Below are 21,295 nucleotides of genomic sequence, written 5' to 3'. Positions count from 1 at the left end.
AGTTTTGTCCGACGGAGACTGTTCGACCGTGTGGACGCGCCTTTTAGGGAAAACTGTGCCAATGCGCAGGTAGACAATTGCAGAAAATTTAAGAATTAATGCAATGTAAAAAAATAGAAAATAAAAAGAAAATAAAAAAAAATTAATGTAATGTAAAAAAAAGAAAATTTTTAAGAATTAATGCAATGTAAAAAAATAGAAAAAAATTAATGCAATGTAAAAAAAAAATGGATACTAAAAAACACGAATTCCAAGACACGACAAAAAACAACCACTTACGAGACACTTTCGACGATTAAACTTAGTCCCGCTACAGGCTGAGCGGCAGGTTGAGCGGATTTAAAACTATGTGGGGTTCTAAAATACTTATCCTTATAAATCGCAAGTTATCCCAATTTCATTACTTCTAGATAAAAAAAAATTACTTACCCATCTATTTGACACCAGGTCTATATTACCCCCAATTTCATTACTTCTAGATAAAAAAATATAAAAAATACCATTACTTATTACCCATCTATTTCTCACCAGGTCTATATTTCCATCACCAGGTATCATGGCCTTACCAACAGAAGCCCTATACCCACAAATTCACTTTCAATCCCTGCAATTTTAATGGGTAATTTCCTTGCTACCCGTTTTTGCGGTGTAAGACGAAATTAGAAGTAATTCTTCATATTGTTTATTTTACCATTATACACTTCCGAGGTAATTCTTGAATTTAAATTTAATTTACCATTGTACACTTCCGAATAACTAAAGTTTAGTTATTAATACACATTTCTTCACAGTTAAGTTTGTCTTACTATTGCACATCCGAGTAGTCAAGTTTTAGTTACCAATACACATTGACTACTCCTCTTCCACAAAACCCAGTAACTCATACGTCACCCTGACGTCCCCACGTGCCCGGTCAGGCCAACCTATGGAAAAACAAAACACTTCAGTCTTAGTGAACTGGTGAACTCCAGGACCCAAAATGTTTGCCGTGTGTTTACGCCCAAATCACACCATTCTGGCTGCTGGTATGGTAATCTCCCGGTGCCTGAATATACTAGCACTCCGGATCTCTGCATCCCAATAAGGGAACCCAGGGACGAGACAGCCGCAGTGGCTAGCAGCCCCGCCAGGCAACAGTGGACACAGCCGCACGTCCCGATCACCAACGCGAACACCAGTCTATTGAGACACTGAAAGATCTTAGCCTCTTACAGAAGCCAAAATATAGGTAGATTAATATTAGCGCCTTTGAGGAACTATCCTATTATCACGATTAGAACCCAACACATAACCTTTACCTTATCGAACTGTACATAACTACCTTCACAAACCTACTACCCTCACCAGCCAGCCACGTCCGTCCCCAATAAGACAGGCATTGTGACAGTCCGATTTCCCCATACCTAGCCGACTGCAGCACCGGATGAACACGTGCGGGTGAACACCCAGCCACAATCCTTACTGAGTATTTGTACTACGAGGTTTAGACCTAATAATAAAAAAAGTTAACTATTTACAAACCGCACCAGACAATCAGCCATCTTGAACACACACAGCGGAAACCCAACACTAACCAACACGAAGAATTCCAGGAGCTCACCTGCATAAAACACAAAAGGCGTTCTTCGTTTAAGCTTAAGTCCCGCTTTAAACTAATGATGTCTCGGCCAAGGAATCACGAGCAAACCTTTGTCTCCACTCCTTTGAGGCTTCACGGGGAGGAATGAAGCATAAACCTCAGAGTATCGAGCCAAACTGCCTCATAAGGGCCAACTTCTTTGTGGATGATCATTTCTTTCTTTGCGTTCCTTTGTGTATGGTTTATATATTAAATAAAGAACAACAACGCCGGTGTTTAAGTACGTACATAGTGCGGAAGAGACTCGAAGTTGTCTGGCAGAAATAGTTAGCGGCACGATACCTGTAGAAAGCCGTCTCATAGGATCGTTCGTGTTGTAAGCGCAGAATAATATTAATAATAATATTATTATTATTACTATTATAATTATTAAAAATTTGTAGAAAATTATCTACCGCATATATGGACCTATTTATCTCATGCATTCATGCCAAAATACAGTATTAACGGTAGTAGTAGTAACAAGGCTAACAGTAGCACCGTAATATAATAGTCATGCACAAACTTAATAAATAACACCCATGTAACATTTTAGTTCAATTAACTAACATTCCATTAACGTTGAGAAAAAGCCACGCCTAGCATTTATCAAGCACACGCCATAATATTTTCTCAGGAGTATTGGTCATGACTAGTCAGGTTACCAGTAGCCTCACACCAAGCCTCTAGCGTATTTTGTAACACCTACGCCGTACCTCCAATACTTTTGAAAGGCTCTAGTTGAATCACTTATTTTAAAGGGGTTTACGGTTCTAGTTAACATACATTTAGAAAAGAAATGTAATCTGTGATCTTCAGGAACAGTTGAGTGGAAGTTATAGGGAGCGGGTAGACAAGAGTTGAGTGCAAGATCTAGGTATTGAGTGCAAGATCTAGGAAAAGGGTGACCAAACTTGGGGAGAACCGTGTGATCATTAAAGCTAAGTAAATGCCATTAGTTTAGGATAAGTTTAGCTGAAGTCACTTGAGCTTAACAGCAGTCTCAATATAACGACGTACGGTGACCGTAGTAGTGCCAAGTGATTATTTTTTTGTTTCGGTTGACAACTTTCTTCCCAAGCCAGAATTTGTTTCGTAATTTTTAACCATTTTCTTCTGATAACCCCGCGTTACCTGATCGTTTACCTGATCAACTATTGTTCATTACAAGCAGTACCCATTAAGGTTAATTTACTCCCTACCATTTACTGTAAGCAGTACCCATTAAGTACAAGATATTCCCTACCATTCATTTACTGTGGTTGGACTCACGGTATGGGAGAAAATAGAAAATTAATCTGTTTATGGAAAATTAATCTTTAGGATAAAATAGGAAAATCCTTAGTACAGTTGTATACATAACGCAAACGCAACCGAGCATGGAAAATTAATATGTTTAGGAGAACTTAGGAAAATAAATCCTCAGTACAGTTGTATACATAACGCAACCGAGCATGTTAGATGTTAGGAAAAATCCTTAGTACAGTTGTATACATAACGCAACCGAGCGCAACCGAGCATGTTGGATTTTAGGAAAATAAATCCTTAGTACAGTTGTATACATAACGCAACCGAGCATGTTAGATGTTCAACCAAGCTACCATTTAACCAAGCTACCATTTAATGTTCATTAAAAGCGATCATTTAACAAGCTATCATTTGTTATACCATTAGCTATGAATGACTCATGGTAATGAACATTTGATATTAACTCATTAGTATGGAGTGAACAAACAGAACAACTGGATGCTTAATTTGAACAAACTACACGAAGCAAACAACTTAATTGTAATTAGCATTAATGGTGCTTCTCTCTCTCTCTCTCTCTCTCTCTCTCTCTCTCTCTCTCTCTCTCTCTCTCTCTCTCTCTCTCTCTCTCTCTAAAGAAATTTACTTTTAAAGACCAAAGTTTTGTGGCGGAAAGCGGCAGTATTAAGTCGCTTTACGATGCTACAGCTTCTGGGATCATTAATCTCGTTACATGATTCCTTCCTTTAGCTCTACTTTGTTCAAGTCGGAGACTGTATTCCTAAAACATCTCGTCGTCGTATTTCTAGCATTTAATAAGTTGTAATTGAGCTTATTTTGGAGTGGGGACAGTTACACGGGTGTTATCATGATTTCAGAGTTACTTTAAGAATTCTACATTATCAATAGGAAAAATATTCATTAGAGCACAAAACTAAATCAATAACCTCTCAGTAACCTTTCAAAATGGTCTTGATGAGAGAACGAAACATTTACGAATTCCGGAGCTTCATTGCTTGTATTATGGCAAGATATGATCCATCTACCAGTCTGCGTGTGTGTGTGTGTGTGTGTGTGTGTGTGTGGCCATAGGATTAAGTAACCATAGGGGACGAATCCTCCAGACACTAATACCGCAGGGAATAATTCAAAAGGGACATTCCACCGGGGGCCGCATCACCCTCTTTCCGATACAAGCCAGGGAGAGTTAAAAAGACAGGCCGTACTTCTCACTGTACCGTTTTTATTCTCAGCAGCACAGTAATTAATGAGAAACACTACCACTCATTGCGGCTGCTCGTGTGTGCTCGCCGCAACACACTGACAACACACAATGCGTCTGTCCCTAATTAAATGCTATTGTTGTACTTACTGTTTATTTTTGTCCCTGTACAGCCCTTCTTGTTCATAAAGGAGCGTCTTCACTTCACTAGTTCAGATATATACGTATAGTGGTTGTACAGTAATGATTATGGGAATAGTTATGACAATGATAACAATAAGAGTAAAAGAATAAATGAAATTATAGAATGAAATAATAATAATAATAATAATAATAATAATAATAATAATAATAATAATAATAATAATAATAGCAATAATATGATGACAATAATTCTAACAATACTCATAATAATAAGAATAAGAATAAGAAGAGAAGTACTAAAAGAAGCACTGTCGATAACATACGTACGTACATACATAGGTAGAGGAAAGGCATCCAGACACAACTAACAATTATCTGCTACAGAAGCATAAAAATCACGAAGGCTCATGAGCTCCGACGACTTACGGTAACTTATGCAGCTGCTGGAGGGACGACACCCCTTCACGCGACGTCCCCTTCTTCCTGAGAAAGTCGGGGCGCCGATTCATAGGGGCCCGACGAAGTGGCACTAGCAACTGGGGTCTCTGGGGTGTTGTCGGTCCTCTGGGAAGTCTCTGAGGTGTCTAAGGGAAATGTGCCGGGACCTTCTTCAGATTTGTCCCCTTTGATATCACCGAGGGTATCCAGCGGAGTGCTTGGTTGTGGAAGGTCAGTTTGGAAGTATGAAGATTCATCGTAATTTCGAGGTGTACGGGAGAGTTGTTCTGTGAGATTTACCTCCCTCAGAATATCGTCCAGCATCTCGATTAGCCTCTCGGATTCTCTAATGCGAGACTGATTTATTTCTAACACTGAAGTAGGAGAATTCTTTTTCTCATTATCGTCATCGTTATCCCTCGTAATTTTCTCCTGAGAGTTAAGCCTTCTGGAAGATCCTGTAGGGTTTGAGTCTATGTTTGAGGGATTTGGAAAGCTCCTTGCCCCAAGTGTCATCGTTGGTTGCATCTTCTTGGATTCCAACGTCTCTGAGTCCTGGGAGGAAAACAAGTCAATAGGCACACTACCAGACTGATCATACACTTGCTCTTCTCTCTCCCCTTGAGCTGGTGTTAAGTCATCAGCCAACGACCTTCTATCAGGGGAGGCTCGGACCTGACTACGCGATGGAAGAGGAGAACTGTCATGACTGTCAGTGGTAATAGCCGACGGGCCAGTTGAGTGGAAGGTCTGCGAAGGTGAAAATGACAGAATCTGTGATGATGGAATGGGTGCATCCAATGCGTAGTCTGATATGTAATGCGCTTCTGGAAGCTGACTATAGTCGTAATGCGATATGTACTCCTCCAGCAGTGAGTCGTCGTGGACCAGATGGGTGTCATAGAAACCATCATGGAAGTCAACTGGAACTGTGGTGTCTCCTTCGACTGTTAGTATCTGCTGGTGGTCATTGCTGTTTTCTTCAGTGGAGGGATCCGGCTGCATCATTTGGGCTGGTGGAGGTCTGGGGCTGGGCGGGGGCATCTTGGATGCCTCGGTCATTGAATTACCTGGGACGTCCTGGCGTCGATCTGCCCGCATCGCCCCTCCAAGCTGAAGAAGATGCGGCTGAAAACGTGTAGCTGCCCCAAATATCCTGTTATCGTATTCTTCTGTCATGATTTCCTGCAGCTGTGAGCGATACTTCTTCTGCCATGCCGCCTGGGATGCCTCTCCTCGTGCCACTGCTGCTGCCAGGTCGTAAGGCTCAGGCCTGGAAGAAAATCCCATGAATTATTGGTCCGTATCGGTGGTTTATCTCGACTACTTTTAACAGGTTTTAGTGGAAGCTAACAGGGTTTTCAAGGATGCTTTCATGATCATAGAGATAGTTTAACTGCTTTCATGATTCTAGTAATAGTTTAATTTAACAGACATTCTGCATCATTAATGGGAAAACTGTGTATGAGATCCCGAGTAATCATCTTTGTTGTCCTAAAAAATAATACATTTAAAACTACTAACCATTTAAGAATACGGGCTATTATAAACACTCGTTCTTCCCTGTGATGTAACAAATTGTAACGAAATAAATGACGTCAGTATTGCGTCATCAAACTCAAAATGAAAAAAGACATACAACTCGTCGCCGAAGACTTTCTCCTGGAGCTTTTGGATGTCGTGTCTGACGTCGGCGATCATAAGGTTAAGGAAGTCAAAGGAGCCTGGATCTCCTTTCTCCCCTGGCACTCCTGGGATCCCTGGCAGTCCCCTCGGTCCTGGCTTCCCACTCGCTCCGGGCGGACCCTGAACAGGAAAACAGAATGCATCTTTCACGACCATAGCTTAAAAAATAAATCCTGTAGAATTCTTCAAATCTTTTAATAGAGTCTGCCTCCTCTCAGTGCATCACTTCCCTCACTGTATTGCAAATCACAAACATTAATTCAGCAAACAGATTGAGCTTGTGTGAGTCATAAACACATGCACGCACACACACACACACACACACACACACACACACACACACACACACACACACACACACACACACACACACACACACACACTTACCACGGCTCCTCGACGACACCTGCAGAACTTGCGGCGGCCTTGTCCGGTGATGACTGTCCAGGAGTCGAGGGGGAAGTCTTCTTTCGTGAAGGGTTCATCAGCCGGCAGAGGCGCAACCGTTGTCTTTGGAGGCGCCGTCCACGGGGGCCCTTGTGGCCCTGCTTCACCCGGCGGCCCTGGGGAGCCCGCTGGACCTGTCGGACACAATCACCACCTGAACTTAATTCAGCTGGCAGCCTCACAGACTCACCGTTCCCTTGCCAATATATCCGTTACCTCCCAATAATTTACCATTTCATAATTTGGGGATACAAATTATTCGTAACACTTAAATATCGCCAACATAGAACACAGTATCTAGTAATGGCTCTGCAAGATGTGGTGCTTCATTAAAAATTGAGTTACAATTTTTGTCAACTCACCTGGGAAGCCACGGGGTCCTGAAGATCCCGGGGGACCAGGAGGACCTTCGGGGCCAGGAAGTCCCGCGGCAAAGCTGTACAATCTCACCGCGGTGCTGAGAGTGTCAATCTGAGATGAAGAAAAAAAAGCGAGGACATTAGCGGAACACAAAGCTGGTGCACTGTGATTCGCTTATCAGACTTGTGACTACTCCAATGATCTACTCACCTTTTCCTCAAGACTCCTTATCTTTGCTGCCATTTGTCCCACAGAGGAGCAAGACGCGGAGCACTCGTTGCCTCGGTCACGCCTATGAGCGTGCACAAGGGGTTGGGAGAATTCTAGAGGGGCCGAGGAGTTCCTCTGCCTGGGGGAGGGAACAGCCCCGCCCTCGCTCTCCAACTCACAAGTGGTGTTGTCCCCTCGGAGGTGGAAACCTGTGGAGCAATGTTGAGTGAGGAAAGATAGTGTGTGTGTGTGTGTGTGTGTGTTTGTCAGTATGGAATAGTTTCCCTTGTCACCTTTGCTAGCCCCCTTAGGAAATTACTCATTCAACTGCAAACATTGGTTGGAATGGCATAAGACAGCGTTTGTTCCAAAGTTCGTGCTGTTGTCTCGCACATTCCTCACACACTGCACTCTTCTCACCCTCCTGCCCTTCCTTTCTTTCATGGACTAACGAACCTTTTCTCTTTCATTCATTTTTTGTTGGCTTTCATCACACCCGCACCATGGCAATCCTTCTGACGATCTTTACTTACCTCTTAAAAACAAATCAAATTTATCACTGGAGAGGCCTTAGATATGCCAAGCCTTCCCAATTCTTCACTCATGCTTACCCCACAGCCTACTTTTCGGTAACTCAATTTAAGTGCTTGCATTCTTTCTTTATTTGGAATGGATATTATTAATAAAAAATTGCTACCAAAATAGAGCAAATCATATGTTGTATTTATAGATTCAGAAAAAGGATAGGACAGCTTCCTTCCTTCACTCTCAACACCTTCCAATCAAGAGAGAAAAGGATCTAAATTTAATATATATAGCCAAGTTCCAACAGATCCGTGTGGTATATACATATTATCTTCCTTCACTATCAACAGCTTCCATTCAATAGTGAAACGAATCTGAACCTAACCTCTACAGTCAAGCCCCTACAGATCCTCTAACTAATATATCCATCTATTGAACTATTCTCTCCTTTCCTTATGTCAACCCATATCACTTCACGCCTCTTCACGTCACCTCACCCCGCCTCACCTCACCTTGACGGCAGGAACACCTGAAGGAGCCTGGTTCGTTGATGCACTCGTGTTCGCAGATGCCGGTCCCGCTGGAACACTCGTCAATGTCTGTGGGGGGAAGAGGGAGGGCAGAGGGTGACAATGGTGACAGTGCTGCTCCTTACTTGTAGATGTCGAGTCTAGATAGGATATAGTTCAGGTGACAGGGTTGTGCTTCGTCGGTAAGTAGTGATTGTAAGGTAGGTAGGAAGAGAGAGAGAGAGAGAGATAGTGTGTGTGTGTGTGTGTGTGTGTGTGTGTGTGTGTGTGTGTGTGTGTGTGTGTGTGTGTGTGTGTGTTATGGATTAGGCTTCCTCTCCCACCTGCATTTCTCTCTCTCTCTCTCTCTCTCTCTCTCTCTCTCTCTCTCTCTCTCTCTCTCTCTCTCTCTCTCTCTCTCTCTCTCTCTCTCTCTCATACGCGCACTTAACACGAATATAAAACTTCCAAATTGAATTCATGCCCTAATTAACGTACGGAGGTTGAGTAGAGAGAGAGAGAGAGAGAGAGAGAGAGAGAGAGAGAGAGAGTTTCCGTAATACATTCAAACCGAAATAGATCACGGATTTTTACATAACTTTTCTTTCACCGTAGAGAGAAAAAAATAAAATAGATCATTGAGTCCACATAACTGTAGCTCTACCCCACGCACCCAGGCACACAGGTGTAATCCCTCGCTTGTGGTTCTCCGGACTGAACCTGTACCCGGAGAAGCAGGTGCAGATGACGCGCCCGAAGTACACGGAACACTTTTGCTCGCAGAAGTTTTGTGAGCAAGGGTCCACGCTGTCCGGGAGGCATCTGAGTGAGGAGAAGGAGCTTTGTGAGATACGAGCAGGAAAATTCTCAGGGTCAGTAATCAGGATAAATCATGAAATAATGGGTTCGAACTTGAAGAGTTAGATTTGAAAAAGAAATCAAATGGAGTTGGTTCTGAAAAAGAGTGATAGATGAATGGAATAGATTCTGTAATCAGGTTGTTAATGCCGAGTCATTAGGGAACTTTAAAATATTTGAGAAATTTATGGATAGCGACGATAGGTGGAAATAGGTGGCTATGTTTCATATTGTAGGGACTGTACGTGTAGGCCTGATATCTTTTTGCAGCTTCCACTACTTTTTTATGTTCTTATGTTCTTATGAGACTGGACGGAAATATAAGTGAATTATTCTGTGATTACTAAAGCTGCTCACAATGTGTATTCTGCAATATCTGGTTGAGTCGTGTCTGAAAAGACTGGAGAGCATATTTCTTTTAATCCAGCAGAATATATTTTTAAACACGGCTCATTGTTTCCTATTTTTACAAGCAAAGAGTTTATCTTTTTATAATTTAGAGTGTGCTTCCAACAACAGTTAATTTTGTTCTACAATTATCAGTATTAAACTTTTCATCCTTCACAACACAAATCAGTAAAAGACAAAATGCTGGAGCTTTTCGTAATTTTCTTATATTCTCAAAGGTTCTTTACTTACTGCCTGAGGTTTATTGTTTGAGACAACAATACAGACTCGTAAGAACCAACAAATCTACTACTGTTTGTTCTTTCCTTTGTGCTCCCTTGCGTTTCGTGTTCACCTGTCTGCACTTAGCATTCATCTTTGCCTTCTATCGATACAAGCTATGCTTTACTTCAGTTCATTGTCCCTCGTGTTGGTAAACGGACATTAAGTTTGTCTTTTTGTTGCCCTTGGCCAGAGCTCCATTTAAATAGAAAAGTTGTCACGTCATTGGTGGTACTGAGTAGCGTGAGTGGTGAGTCCTAGTAGAAGAACACAAGTGTTGTGGGTATTAAATAATTATGAATCATAATAAATGAATTGATATATATGTAAATAGTGAGCCACTACATAGATCAAGACGTAAATAGATTGAAAGCAAGTAGGTAGATAAATAAATGTAGAAGTAAATAAATGAATGAATAAATAAATGAATAAGTAAATAAGTAAACACGGTAGTAAGAACTCTAAGTCTTATTAAACAGGTAAACTGACATGAATAAATTAGTCAACAAGTAAATAAATAGCTGAATGAATGAATAAATAAACAAATCAGAGGAGGAAAGTACAGTTAGGGGAGAAAAGAAGGAGAGAGGAATAAAGAGAGAGAGAATAGGGAGTTGTTTAGAGAGAGAGAGTGAAGAAAAGGAATAAGGAGCAATGGAGTGAGGAGAAAGGAATAAGGCGAGATAATAGAGTTGTGAAGAGGGGGAGTGAGATAAGGGAATAAGGGAATAGATAACCGTACCTCCCCGCCACGAAGTTGTACCCCTGGCAGCAGTGTCTCCTGTAGCAGTCCACCCACTGATCCTTCACCTGACACTTGTAGCGCGTCGTGATCACATTGGCACTCGGGCACTCCAACGTGTCTGACCTGCGGGTAGGAATGAAACCGGGTTGCAGTGAAGGGTTGAAGAGAAAGAAACCAAAGCGCTATTAATATACCATAAGTCAAGATTTTTTTCTCTCCCTGGTAAATATTAACTTATTTTCCTGATACTTCTTTCTTCCTTTCTTCCTTTCTGTGTTTATGTTTTCCTTCTTTCTTTTCTTTCTTTCCCTCTCTTTCCTGCTTTTACTTTCTTTTTCTTTCCCTTTTTATTTTTCTTTCATTTTCTTTCTTTTATGTTCTCTTTATTTCTTCCTTTTCTTCCTTCCTTCCTTCCTTTCCTTCTTTCCTTCCTTCCCTTCCTTCCCTACAGGCTGGAGATGCTAAGTCGTTTTATTTAGTAAAGAGGAATGTGAATGAGTATTAATGAATAGTTTAATAATGTAGGATTCTGGAGAGTTACGGCAATGGTTCTCTTGTTAGTTTAGATTGCGCCTTTGTAGTGTGTGTGTGTGTGTGTGTGTGTGTGTGTGTACGGTATTATGTCATTCCTTTCTCGTGGCACCTAAACCCTCTACTACTGTGGCTTCTCCTTATCCTTTATGTAATGGCCTGGTGCGAGTCTTCCGTAGCCGTATCATTTCGCAAGACACCATAAAAAAAAAAATCAATTTAGCTCAAACACTTTAATACTCGTATTGTATTTTTGCCCCTGTTGAAATTCCATGATCCTCCCTAACTCGAACCCCTTTCCTTTTCACTGCGACACGAAACAATATGAACATCAGAAGCAATTTGTGAAGTCTTTATATGCATCTACAAGAAAGTCAGTGATAAAAAGATTACATTTTGCAATTTCTTCCCAGCTCAAAGACTGGATGTGGTTGCAGGACAAGTAAACATGTCTCAGAGTGTTTGGTAATTACGGAAAGGTGTACAGTGGCAGTCAAAGGGTTAACTTCAATCTCTTTATTCTAAACTCAAACCTCCTCCGTCTTACAATAATCAAGAATTACTCATATGAAGTGGCAAGTTATTATTGTCTCCATCATTATCATAATTAGGTAGTCCGTCTCATCTTCCTCCATTTCCATCATGCATGCCATTATCTCTCCCCAATCGCCTTCCTGCTCGTTCCTTGTCTCATTAGTAGCCAGTCAGTCAGTCAGTCAGTTAGTCCGTCACTCAGTCAGTCAGTAGTTAATCAGTCAAACTATCAGGCAGTCAGTCAGTCAGCCAGCCAGCCATCCAATCACTTACTCAATCAATCAGTCAGTCAATCAATCAATCAATCAATCAGTCAGTCAATCAGCTAACTAGTCAGTCAGTCAATCACGCAGTCTTCTCATATCTCTCTCATCCTGTTCGTTCCCTCCCTCATTAGTATTCAGAAAGCTAAATCAGTCACTCAATGATCCAGACAGTCAATCAATCATTCAGTCAGTTACCGGGCAGTCAATTATTCAACCATCCTACCTTGTGACCGCCTCAAACTCGTCGAGGAAGAAGCCCCCGTTGTCTCCGTACTCTGTGTCCTGCAGCGCGAAGGACGGGGCGACGTGGGTGAGGTTACGTAGTCCGTGGTGTGGGTCTTCTTCCTGCTCCGGTAACAAAGGGAGGGAGGCGTCTGGGTGAAGCAGAACAGAGGAGGCGCCGCAGTAAGTTGACGCCGCTACCACCACTACCACCACCACTATTCCTCCTGTGCGTACTGAACTGTAATAGTGGATCAGGGAGGGAGGAGGGGAGCGAAATATGAGTAACAGGCACTTAATTCATGATCTTTGGCATGTATTACAGTCATGGTGAACAGATGAGTAGAGGAGAGGAAAGGAATACATATGAGTAATGGGTAAAGATTATTCATGGTTTTTGACATTATGCATTATAGTCACGGTGAATAGGTGAGTAATTTGTTGTGGTGGATCAAGGAGACGAAAGGAATATGAATAATGGGTAACATTTATTCATGATCTCTGACATTGTTCTGTATAGTCATGGTGAATTGCTGAGTAATAATGTTGCAGTCTTGCTCGTTTGTTTTCCCTTATCCGTAAGTCCTCTGATCTGCTCATAATCTACTACTTGTCGGATTTCGTAAAGAGGCTGTCAGCGGCTCGGAGGACTCACGATGGGGGGAAAACGATAAGCACACTGAGGGTGAGTTCGTGAGCGCAAGTGGTCACTAGACTGCTGGCCGCGACTGTGCGTGTATTGAAAAGAAATGCACGTGCAGATATTAAACGTTGAGCGCGTTTTACGACTGCTGCTTGAGACGCTTTCCCTGTGCCGGATAGACTGAAAAATAAAAGAATCTAAAAAAATAATAATAATATAATAGATCTAAAATCCTCTATGAAAAAAAAAAAGATCCAAATTTCACACCATTTGCTCTACATTTCCATTGAAAAATTGCAGTGCAGTCCTATAACTTCCAAGACGTACATTGCAGGAAGTAGATACTCTTGCGATGATAGATTTAATATTCACGCACGCGAGCAGCTATTATGCCGTGAGTTAAGCCTCATCTGACGCTATTGAGATGTGCAAAGACGGAGGAAAATGGACATTGGAAAAGGAGTTCTTTCGTCGTGCCTTCCGTCGTGTTCAGCAGACTATGACCAATGGATGGGAAGTGTCTGCTTATAGTTTGGGCCAGTTCCTCTACTCGCCGCCTGACGCTGATCCTCGCAGCACGCCCCTCCCGTCCCCAACCCCACATGGCAGTCGTAATAGTCAAAACGTCGAGGAAACATCTGCACCCACTTCTTTGTTTCTCGTTATATCTCGATTTCAAGACTTGGTGGTAATCTTACAGAACCTGATAGTTACAAGATTCTTCCTATTCTTTCAAGATAGAGGCTTCAAGAGACTTCTTCTGGATAATCCTTCTAGCCCTACTCTTTTAGGACTAGCACCTTCAGTAGGCTTTTTTTTCTTCCTTTTTATTGTCTCTAGTTGCCTCTCTTGCAAAAAGAAAAATATAAAAAATAAAGAATTTGAAGACTGCGGGAAAACTCCATACACAGAGGAAGGCACTGTTACGTTACTTAATTTCTAACCAGGATCCATATTGCTTTGCAGTAAATCACTTGGCACTCTCCGAGATTGACATTTGTTTATCACGCTGCTGATACTTAAGTCTTTGTTTGGCAATGACCTCCAGTCACCCTTCCGCGGCCTCCCGGAGGGGTACGGACACAAGGCGAACCAAGGCGAATTAATGGCAGTGACACACAAGCCTTGATATAACGGTCCATTGAGAAGGGAAAGGGAAGAGGAAGGGTACGATGTGATGAAGTGGAGATGAACTTGTACCGTGAAATATCACTAAACAGGAGGATAATGAGACGTAATGGAGGAAGATTTATGATAATGGATTTAGATGGCATGAAAGATTAAGGAAAAAAGGGATGAAATGTTTAGTTTTAACGGAGTTATATTCGAATAGTAAAGGGAAATAGAAAAAGCAATGAAATACGAAAGCAGAGGGAAGGACTGGAAACAAAAGTGAAAAATAGAAACTAGTCAGAATAAACTCAAGACTTGCTTTCTCTTAAACTGAGGAAAATGAAGAAAAACTGTGTTTCAAGTGCTTCATTGACTTTTATAATGTGCTTTTATATTCATTACCTTTTCCTTCCTAATAACTGCGTACAATGGCACCAGAGAAAGAAGCACAGTAGCAAATCAATCAACGCACAAAAAGAGACATTACCTAAACATGTCAATAAGTCATCACGTGAAGATAGAGACTAATGTCCTCCTTGTCCCTCATGCCAGCCCCTTTAAGACACCCTATTCCCGCCGTCATCAGCACGTACACCACAGCCAGGCCCCAGACTGTGTGTTTGTGTGTCAAGGGTAGTGGTGATGGTGGTGGTGATGGTGGTGGTGGTGGTGGTGGTGGTGAGAAGGCTTGTGTTGTTATGATGATGATTTATGATGATTATGGTGGTGATATTAGTTGTAGTGGTGGTGTTTCTACTGCTACTGCTGCTATGACCATTGCTTCTATACACTACTACTACTACTACTACTACTACTACTTCGTCTACTACCACTGCTACTACTACTACTACTACTACTACTACTACTACTACTAATAATAATAATAATAATAATAATAATAATAATATCACGACGACCAACCACCACTATCACCACCACAATTGGTTCTACCATGTAATCATCACAAGTAAAACAGCACGCAAGGTTAAAAGTAGAGAGGCAGCAAATCTCCTATCCGAAATGGCCTTGAGGGAGTCGAAGGAGATACTATGTGAACTGTATTTCTCGTGTGTAATGTTATAGGTGTTACCGAGTGACTCCTGCAGGTGTGGTGTGCGTGAGAGGCAACAGCACCCACTGTCTTGTGTTGCCAGGGTTACCACCACAGTGTGCTGTTATCAATATAGTTACAGAGTGTCGGGCCGTGTCATGACAGTCCCATTGCAAACAGGTGAGACAAGTGAACCAGCCAGTCACCTGACAGAAACAGCTGTGTGTTAGACAAGTGGTGATACATATGCAAGGGCCCTAATCATCCTCTTGTATATATCTGGTGAACACACACACACACACACACACACACACACACACACACACACACAGACACGTTTTATATATGCATATAAATTATACATGTCTGTGAGTGTATGTGTGTGTGTGTGTGGTAGGTAGTCAGATAAATAGATAGACAAATAGATAATTAGGTACACAGCTGGGAAGTGAGATAGATAGATAAGTAGACAGATAGACAGACTTATAGATTAGATTGATTGGTTGACTAATAACTAATGAAAATAGATAGCATATAGGTGGGTGGGATGAGTGGAGCCCGTGGACTTCTTGAGCGAACAGTTCTACAAGGATGGAGGTCTTTGAAAATAATAACAAATAAATTTAAAAAATCCTAAGATTTTATTTATTTTATCTTTTCGTCTATGCAGGGGAGCGGTAATTAGGAGTCGATGGAGTGAAGAGTTTGGAGATCCGTGTCCTAGCTGACCATCTGCTCTCTGCTCGCCAGAGGACGTCTACTTTATTTTTCTCCTCAATGTAGTCGCGTTGACAATGTTATTTTCGGTCAGCTTCTTAATCGTGAGTTTCTTTCTCTGCGTCTCCAAACAGTATTCTCTCAATTCCCTTCTGGATGGTGAAGCTTTCGTTTCAGGATCTCCAGGTTTTCGATACTTAGGGTTGAATTAGTAGAATGCTTTTTTTTTTTTTTTTTTTGAGTGTGTGTGTGTGTGTGTGTGTGTGTGTGTGTGTGTGTGTAGGCGGGCACGGAAGAATGATTATTACCTTTGCACGTGTATTCCCATCAGAGCTCCCACCTGTGTGTCGCAGCTGTCTCGATCATGGTTCGCTTGACTGCTTTTTCATTTCTTACCTTCTGTCTCATATATATATATATATATATATATATATATATATATATATATATATATATATATATATATATATATATATATATATATATATATATATATATACACACACACACACAATAGCAGTAAAGATTCGTATCCAGCGTGATGTTCGGTGATGTAATGGTGATGGTAATCCTGCGTCCCTCGCACTACCGCAACAAGTTTGGCTTGCAAGGAAATCAAGTATAATCATTCATGCATGCTGTTTAGTTGTCGGTACTAAATACTAAAACAGACCAGTATACTCACGTGCGGGTGGCCATGATGCCCGAGGGTCCTGAACAGTCGGTATTCACACCACCATAGAAAACGTGACACAGGTCGCTTCACTTCCCACCTGTCTTTTGTTTGGCCAAGCGAGGCACACGATTAATTCCTACCAACTGGAACCATAGTCATTACATTTCTCGAACCTGCGGCAGAACACGTACAGACGAGCTAACGACCAGTGCACCGCCTCACCACCATGGCACACTCCTTACGATTTAACAGCGCTTTGTTTTGGACTCATCTGACTAAACGGGCTTCTCCCACCCTCCCTCCTTGGTGGAGTCCCTCGCTGCCGCCCCTGCAGGAAGACCGCTCGTGCCGCGCCGTCCTATGGTCTCCGGTGCTGGCAAACTCGCGAGAACTCGAGAGATTCACTGGGAGATTATTTGTTTTTCAAGCGTTCGCGGTGGAGCACTCAAGGCACGAAGGGAAGGTGATGTTGCTGGTCGTGCGTCAGGCAGGTGAGGAAGGCACCGCAAGGATGGCGAGGATGGTGGAGAACAGCCAACAGTGCCGCCCTTGTCCACTGCCTCAGCACAGAGCAACCCTCAGCTGCCGGATGCCCGCTTATAACCCTGTCCACGGCACGCAGCACACTGTTAAAGCCTTCTAACCCCGTCCCTTTGTCCCCAGAGACGCTGCTCTTGCGTGGGGCATAGAGGCGGGGCTGGGGATGCATCCTATGGGGGAGGGAGGGTAAGGGTACGCCACACAAAGGGGCATCTATCGGGCGGCCAGAGTTCTGGTGTGTTGGAGACACTACTGCTTACTGTCTGCCAGCAGTCGCTTCTCTCTTAAGCCTGTTGCCCTGCTCCTGTAATCCCACAACGGTGTGTATATAAACCTCGTTCTTTAAAGCTGATGAACGCCTTTTGTGCTTGCCCCAGCTTGACGCAACGCCGATTAGCAAGCGCTGAGTTATCTCCCTAAATACGAAACACAGAAATCTGGGCTTTATGGATTTTATTAGACAGCATAATGAAGTTCGCCTCAGCCATACAAGGCACTCAGTTTTCACACTCACATGAAGTGGCGGATCACGTCATTATGTTTATTTCTTTTTTTCCCCCTCTAGTGTGTCGGCGCATAAGTGGAAGGAACTTAAGTATGTGCTAAAGTTGCAGGCACACTTGGTATCGGCGAGGGAGGACGGATCCGCCTTCCCCCCTACGGCAGTGTCCCTGTAGCCCAAACGCCCCTCCACCGAGAGCTACTTCAACTTGTTTACTCTGAGGTGTCCTTGTGAGCATACCGTTCACGTCTCATCGCAAGGCTCGATATCAGTCATCCATCAGTGCGTGGGGCGGGGACGGGAGGGAGAGCGGGAAAGGATACACCTCTCTGTATATTTGTATATCCATTTATCCCTCCTTCTCCCTCTCCCTCCCCTTCTCTCTCCTACTCTTCCATCCACACGCCCTTCATCAACACATCAACACAGCTACAGCCGCACGCACCCACGCGGGTGTCTGTGTGTGTGTGTGTGTGTGCGTGTGTGGGTGTGTGTGTGTATGCGCGGGCGCATACACACACACACACACACACACACACACACACACACACACACACACAGAGAGAGAGAGAGAGAGAGAGAGAGAGAGAGAGAGAGAGAGAGCAGAACCAGTAATTATGTAGATGATTTTCAGTATGTATGAGAAGCAAATCTCACCGATCTCTCTCTCTCTCTCTCTCTCTCTCTCTCTCTCTCTCTCTCTCTCTCTCTCTCTCTCTCTCTCTCTCTCTCTCTCTCTCTCTCTCTCTCTCTCTGTCTGTCTGTCAGTTCAGCTCATGCGGTGGATAACATTAAACACGCCACAACGTTACTCATAATTTTGATAATGAATTTAGTGCTGCTTTAATCGATTGCAGTTGTAAAATTTTGTCCACTCTGTCACCTGCGTTGGCAATAGAGGAATAAGAATAAGATCTATATAATATATTTGTCTATATTATGCAATAGTTAAAGTTTCGTTTCTACTCAGTGGTTGTCTTTTATTTTTATTTTATTAATTTATTAATTTATTCTTATTTTCTTTACTTATTTAATTTATTTTTATTTATTAATTTTTCATGTCAGGGAGACCGGTCAAGGGCAAAATGGTTGGGTGCTCATAAATGCAACTTCTGAACAGAAACAGAGGGATAATCAAGACAGAAATTACCAAATTCAGTCTCTGATGCATTTATCTCGCAAATGAGAGATCTATTTATGACGGCCTTTCGTAATAAGGATCGTTACGTAAAACAGATCAGTTTCGTTGGATTTTTTTTTTTTTTTTACTTTTAAGCCATTTCACTAATATTCTAGATGTTACTAGAGGATTTTTATCAATATAGGGATAATATTATTTCATTGCCGAGCTGATTTATTCTTTATAAATCATCTAGTTATTTATTCGACTCAACTGTATTTTTTTTTTTTTTTTATCATGATTAACTAAGAGATGGCTGGATGAAGTTTGGAAGCTATCTGTGTTACTGAATGGGTTTTGTTGGATAGCCTGGACTGGCTGACAGGAGGATTGGAGAGAGGCCTTACTACAATAGAATCTTAGCAATAGACTGATAATGATGATTGTCTGTAAGGCAATGTCAGCGAAATTGCCCGGTGAAGTTCAATAAGTACGTATTTGGAAATATGCATAAAAACCGGATGGCTGGAAGAACCGTACTGCAAGATGATCGTAAAAAAAAAATATATATATATAGTGATAGTTGTCTGTAAGATACTGTTAGCGAAAATCATCGGCGAAACTCACTTAAGTATTCGAAAACATTCACATTTTCAAGGAAACATCGAGTCAGCATCGTGACAAATTTACTCGACTCATCCTTTGCCAAGAATGTCAGTTTTTCTTCATCTTAAAGAGAAAAAAAGATGTAGTATTTATCCGGCTTTCCTTCGCCTTTTTTTCTTGCTTTTTGTTGCCTTATGAGACTGCACTTTCCGTGTTACAGGCTAATCACGCCGCATATTACGTAAGAATTACGCAGGTCTTTCACAGGGACTGCCACGTTTAGGCCTGATGGCTTCTTGCTTCCCCTTTTTTCTTATGTTCTTATGTCTTTACCCCTTTACTGCTGTTTCTCCGTTGTTAGCATTCAGAGCCAAAGTAAGAAAACAATATAAAAAGTTTGCATGGTCACGGAAAAGACGAGAGAGAACATGAGCTTAATTTTGTCTTTTCAAGGTTACTATTTTAGAAAAAGAATATATCAGTTTATGAATGAGGACGATAGGTGAAAATAGTCATGTGTGTTTCATATAGGGACTGCCACGTGTATGCCTGACGATTTCTTGCAATTTCGATTACTTTCTTGCGTTCTAATGTTTTATGCAGGCACTACCACATATAGACTTCCTTGTTTCTTGCTTTCTCCTTATGCTCTTATGTCCTTACAGTTCTCATAACTTTAGTTCAAAATATGTGGTATAGTTTTATGGTATAACATAATGCTTAAATAGCAGTATAGTTTAGTATCCATTGTGTCCGTACGTAGTATCGGTTATAAATTGGCCACGTAGTTCGGTGATGAGACATTTGAGATTATTATTGTAACTCATGTTTATAGACAACGCAAGTTGAAGAGCACATTCCTGAGACACACCACCATTGCAGTGCCTTTGTGTGTGTGAGTGTGTGTGTGTGTGTGTGTGTGTGTGTGTGTGTGTGTGTGTGTGTGTGTGTGTGTGTGTGTGTGTGTGTTTTCCTCTCTCAGTCAAATGAAGGCAGCCCACTGATGATGACTCTTTGCCTTTCCCCCTTCGCCCATTTGGTCACTACTTCAGTGCGTGTACAGTCACCACTTGCTGTGTGGAAACTGTAACTAACTCTTCCTTGTCTTTCTTCATGCATCTGTTTGGAATCCTGAGGTTTTACTGGCTTCTTTGTTCTAGTTTTTGTTGTTGTTGTTGTTGTTGTTGTTGTTGTTGTTGCTGCTGCTGTTGTTGATGTGTTTTTTTGTTATTGTTGTTGTTGGTGGTGATGGTGATGGTGGTGGTGGTGGTGGTGGTGTTGTCTTTTCTTCTTCTTCACTCATACTATCATCACCATCATCATCATCACCATCACCATCACTGTCATCAACAACCACCTGATCAAGTGTTCATTACCAACAGGGTTACTTTCCAACAGAATATAACTGAAACCCGTGGATAACTTTCCAAAATACGAGTTTGCTACTAACAGACAAGCAGACAGACAGTGAGGCAGACAGACAAAATAAGATAAATTAATAGCTAGGTCTTCACTAATTCCGTGAAGGTAATCATCATTAAATAGATGACGTGTAATCACCGGTGATTTTCCCCTTTTATCCAAAGTCTTGCTAACAACCTCCATGACAGACAAAGGTATCAATCATTATACACCCACTAATTCTGTGAATGTGATCGTTGTTAAATAGATGGCGTGTAATTCCCAGAGATTTTTCCCTTTGTTTTGCTGGAAGTCACATTAACAACCTCGCTGACAATGTAATTACAGCGTCTCTGCCAACTTTCAGGCCTTACCTATTTGACCTTTCACTTCCATGACTTCTCGAGCTTGATAAAATTATTTAAAGCTTTCATATGAGAAAGAGATATTTGTTCAGTTTTATGTGCCATAATAGTTATATCCTCTTTTGGAAGATTTTTCGTAGCCATTGAGAGAGAGAGAGAGAGAGAGAGAGAGAGAGAGAGAGAGAGAGAGAGAGAGAGAGAGAGAGAGAGAGAGAGCATAATGACAGAAGTGACTTCATACTCTCTTCAGGCAGAGGAAATTAAAAGAAAAAGCACACACACAAGTGGTCTATGATGTGTGTGTTATTTTTTGTCACTTGATCACACAC

The 21,295-nt window shown here is 41.9% G+C and overlaps 1 protein-coding gene and 1 long non-coding RNA gene across 2 annotated transcripts; both read right to left on the bottom strand.

The window, feature by feature from the left end:
• Positions 1–666: 666 nt before the first annotated feature.
• Positions 667–1,646, bottom strand: LOC135114487 (uncharacterized). The gene is made up of 2 exons (XR_010275516.1): positions 1,601–1,646; positions 667–923 (listed from the first exon to the last, which is right to left on the bottom strand). It is a non-coding gene; the product is annotated as an uncharacterized LOC135114487 (long non-coding RNA).
• Positions 1,647–4,087: 2,441 nt separating this feature from the next.
• Positions 4,088–17,201, bottom strand: LOC135114145 (uncharacterized). Its single transcript, XM_064029883.1, has 10 exons — positions 16,442–17,201; positions 12,234–12,473; positions 10,677–10,802; positions 9,081–9,229; positions 8,411–8,497; positions 7,374–7,582; positions 7,166–7,274; positions 6,744–6,937; positions 6,310–6,476; positions 4,088–5,943 (listed from the first exon to the last, which is right to left on the bottom strand). The coding sequence occupies exons 1-10, from the start codon at positions 16,453–16,455 to the stop codon at positions 4,695–4,697; spliced, it is 2,544 nt and encodes an 847-aa protein (XP_063885953.1). The 5' UTR covers positions 16,456–17,201; the 3' UTR covers positions 4,088–4,694.
• Positions 17,202–21,295: the final 4,094 nt, after the last annotated feature.

The sequence above is a fragment of the Scylla paramamosain genome, chromosome 27, assembly GCF_035594125.1.
Source record: "Scylla paramamosain isolate STU-SP2022 chromosome 27, ASM3559412v1, whole genome shotgun sequence".
In the NCBI taxonomy this organism is placed as follows: Eukaryota; Metazoa; Arthropoda; class Malacostraca; order Decapoda; family Portunidae; genus Scylla; species Scylla paramamosain.
This window is presented reverse-complemented; position numbering and strand designations above follow the sequence as displayed.

Excerpts from the sequence above, each read along its gene's own strand:
- LOC135114145 (XM_064029883.1), bottom strand. Across the intron at positions 8,498-9,080 it reads GATTACACCTGTGTGCCTGG|ACATTGACGAGTGTTCCAGC; the intron begins GTGCGTGGGGTA and ends TTCCCCCCACAG. Across the intron at positions 6,938-7,165 it reads AGGACCCCGTGGCTTCCCAG|GTCCAGCGGGCTCCCCAGGG; the intron begins GTGAGTTGACAA and ends TGTGTCCGACAG.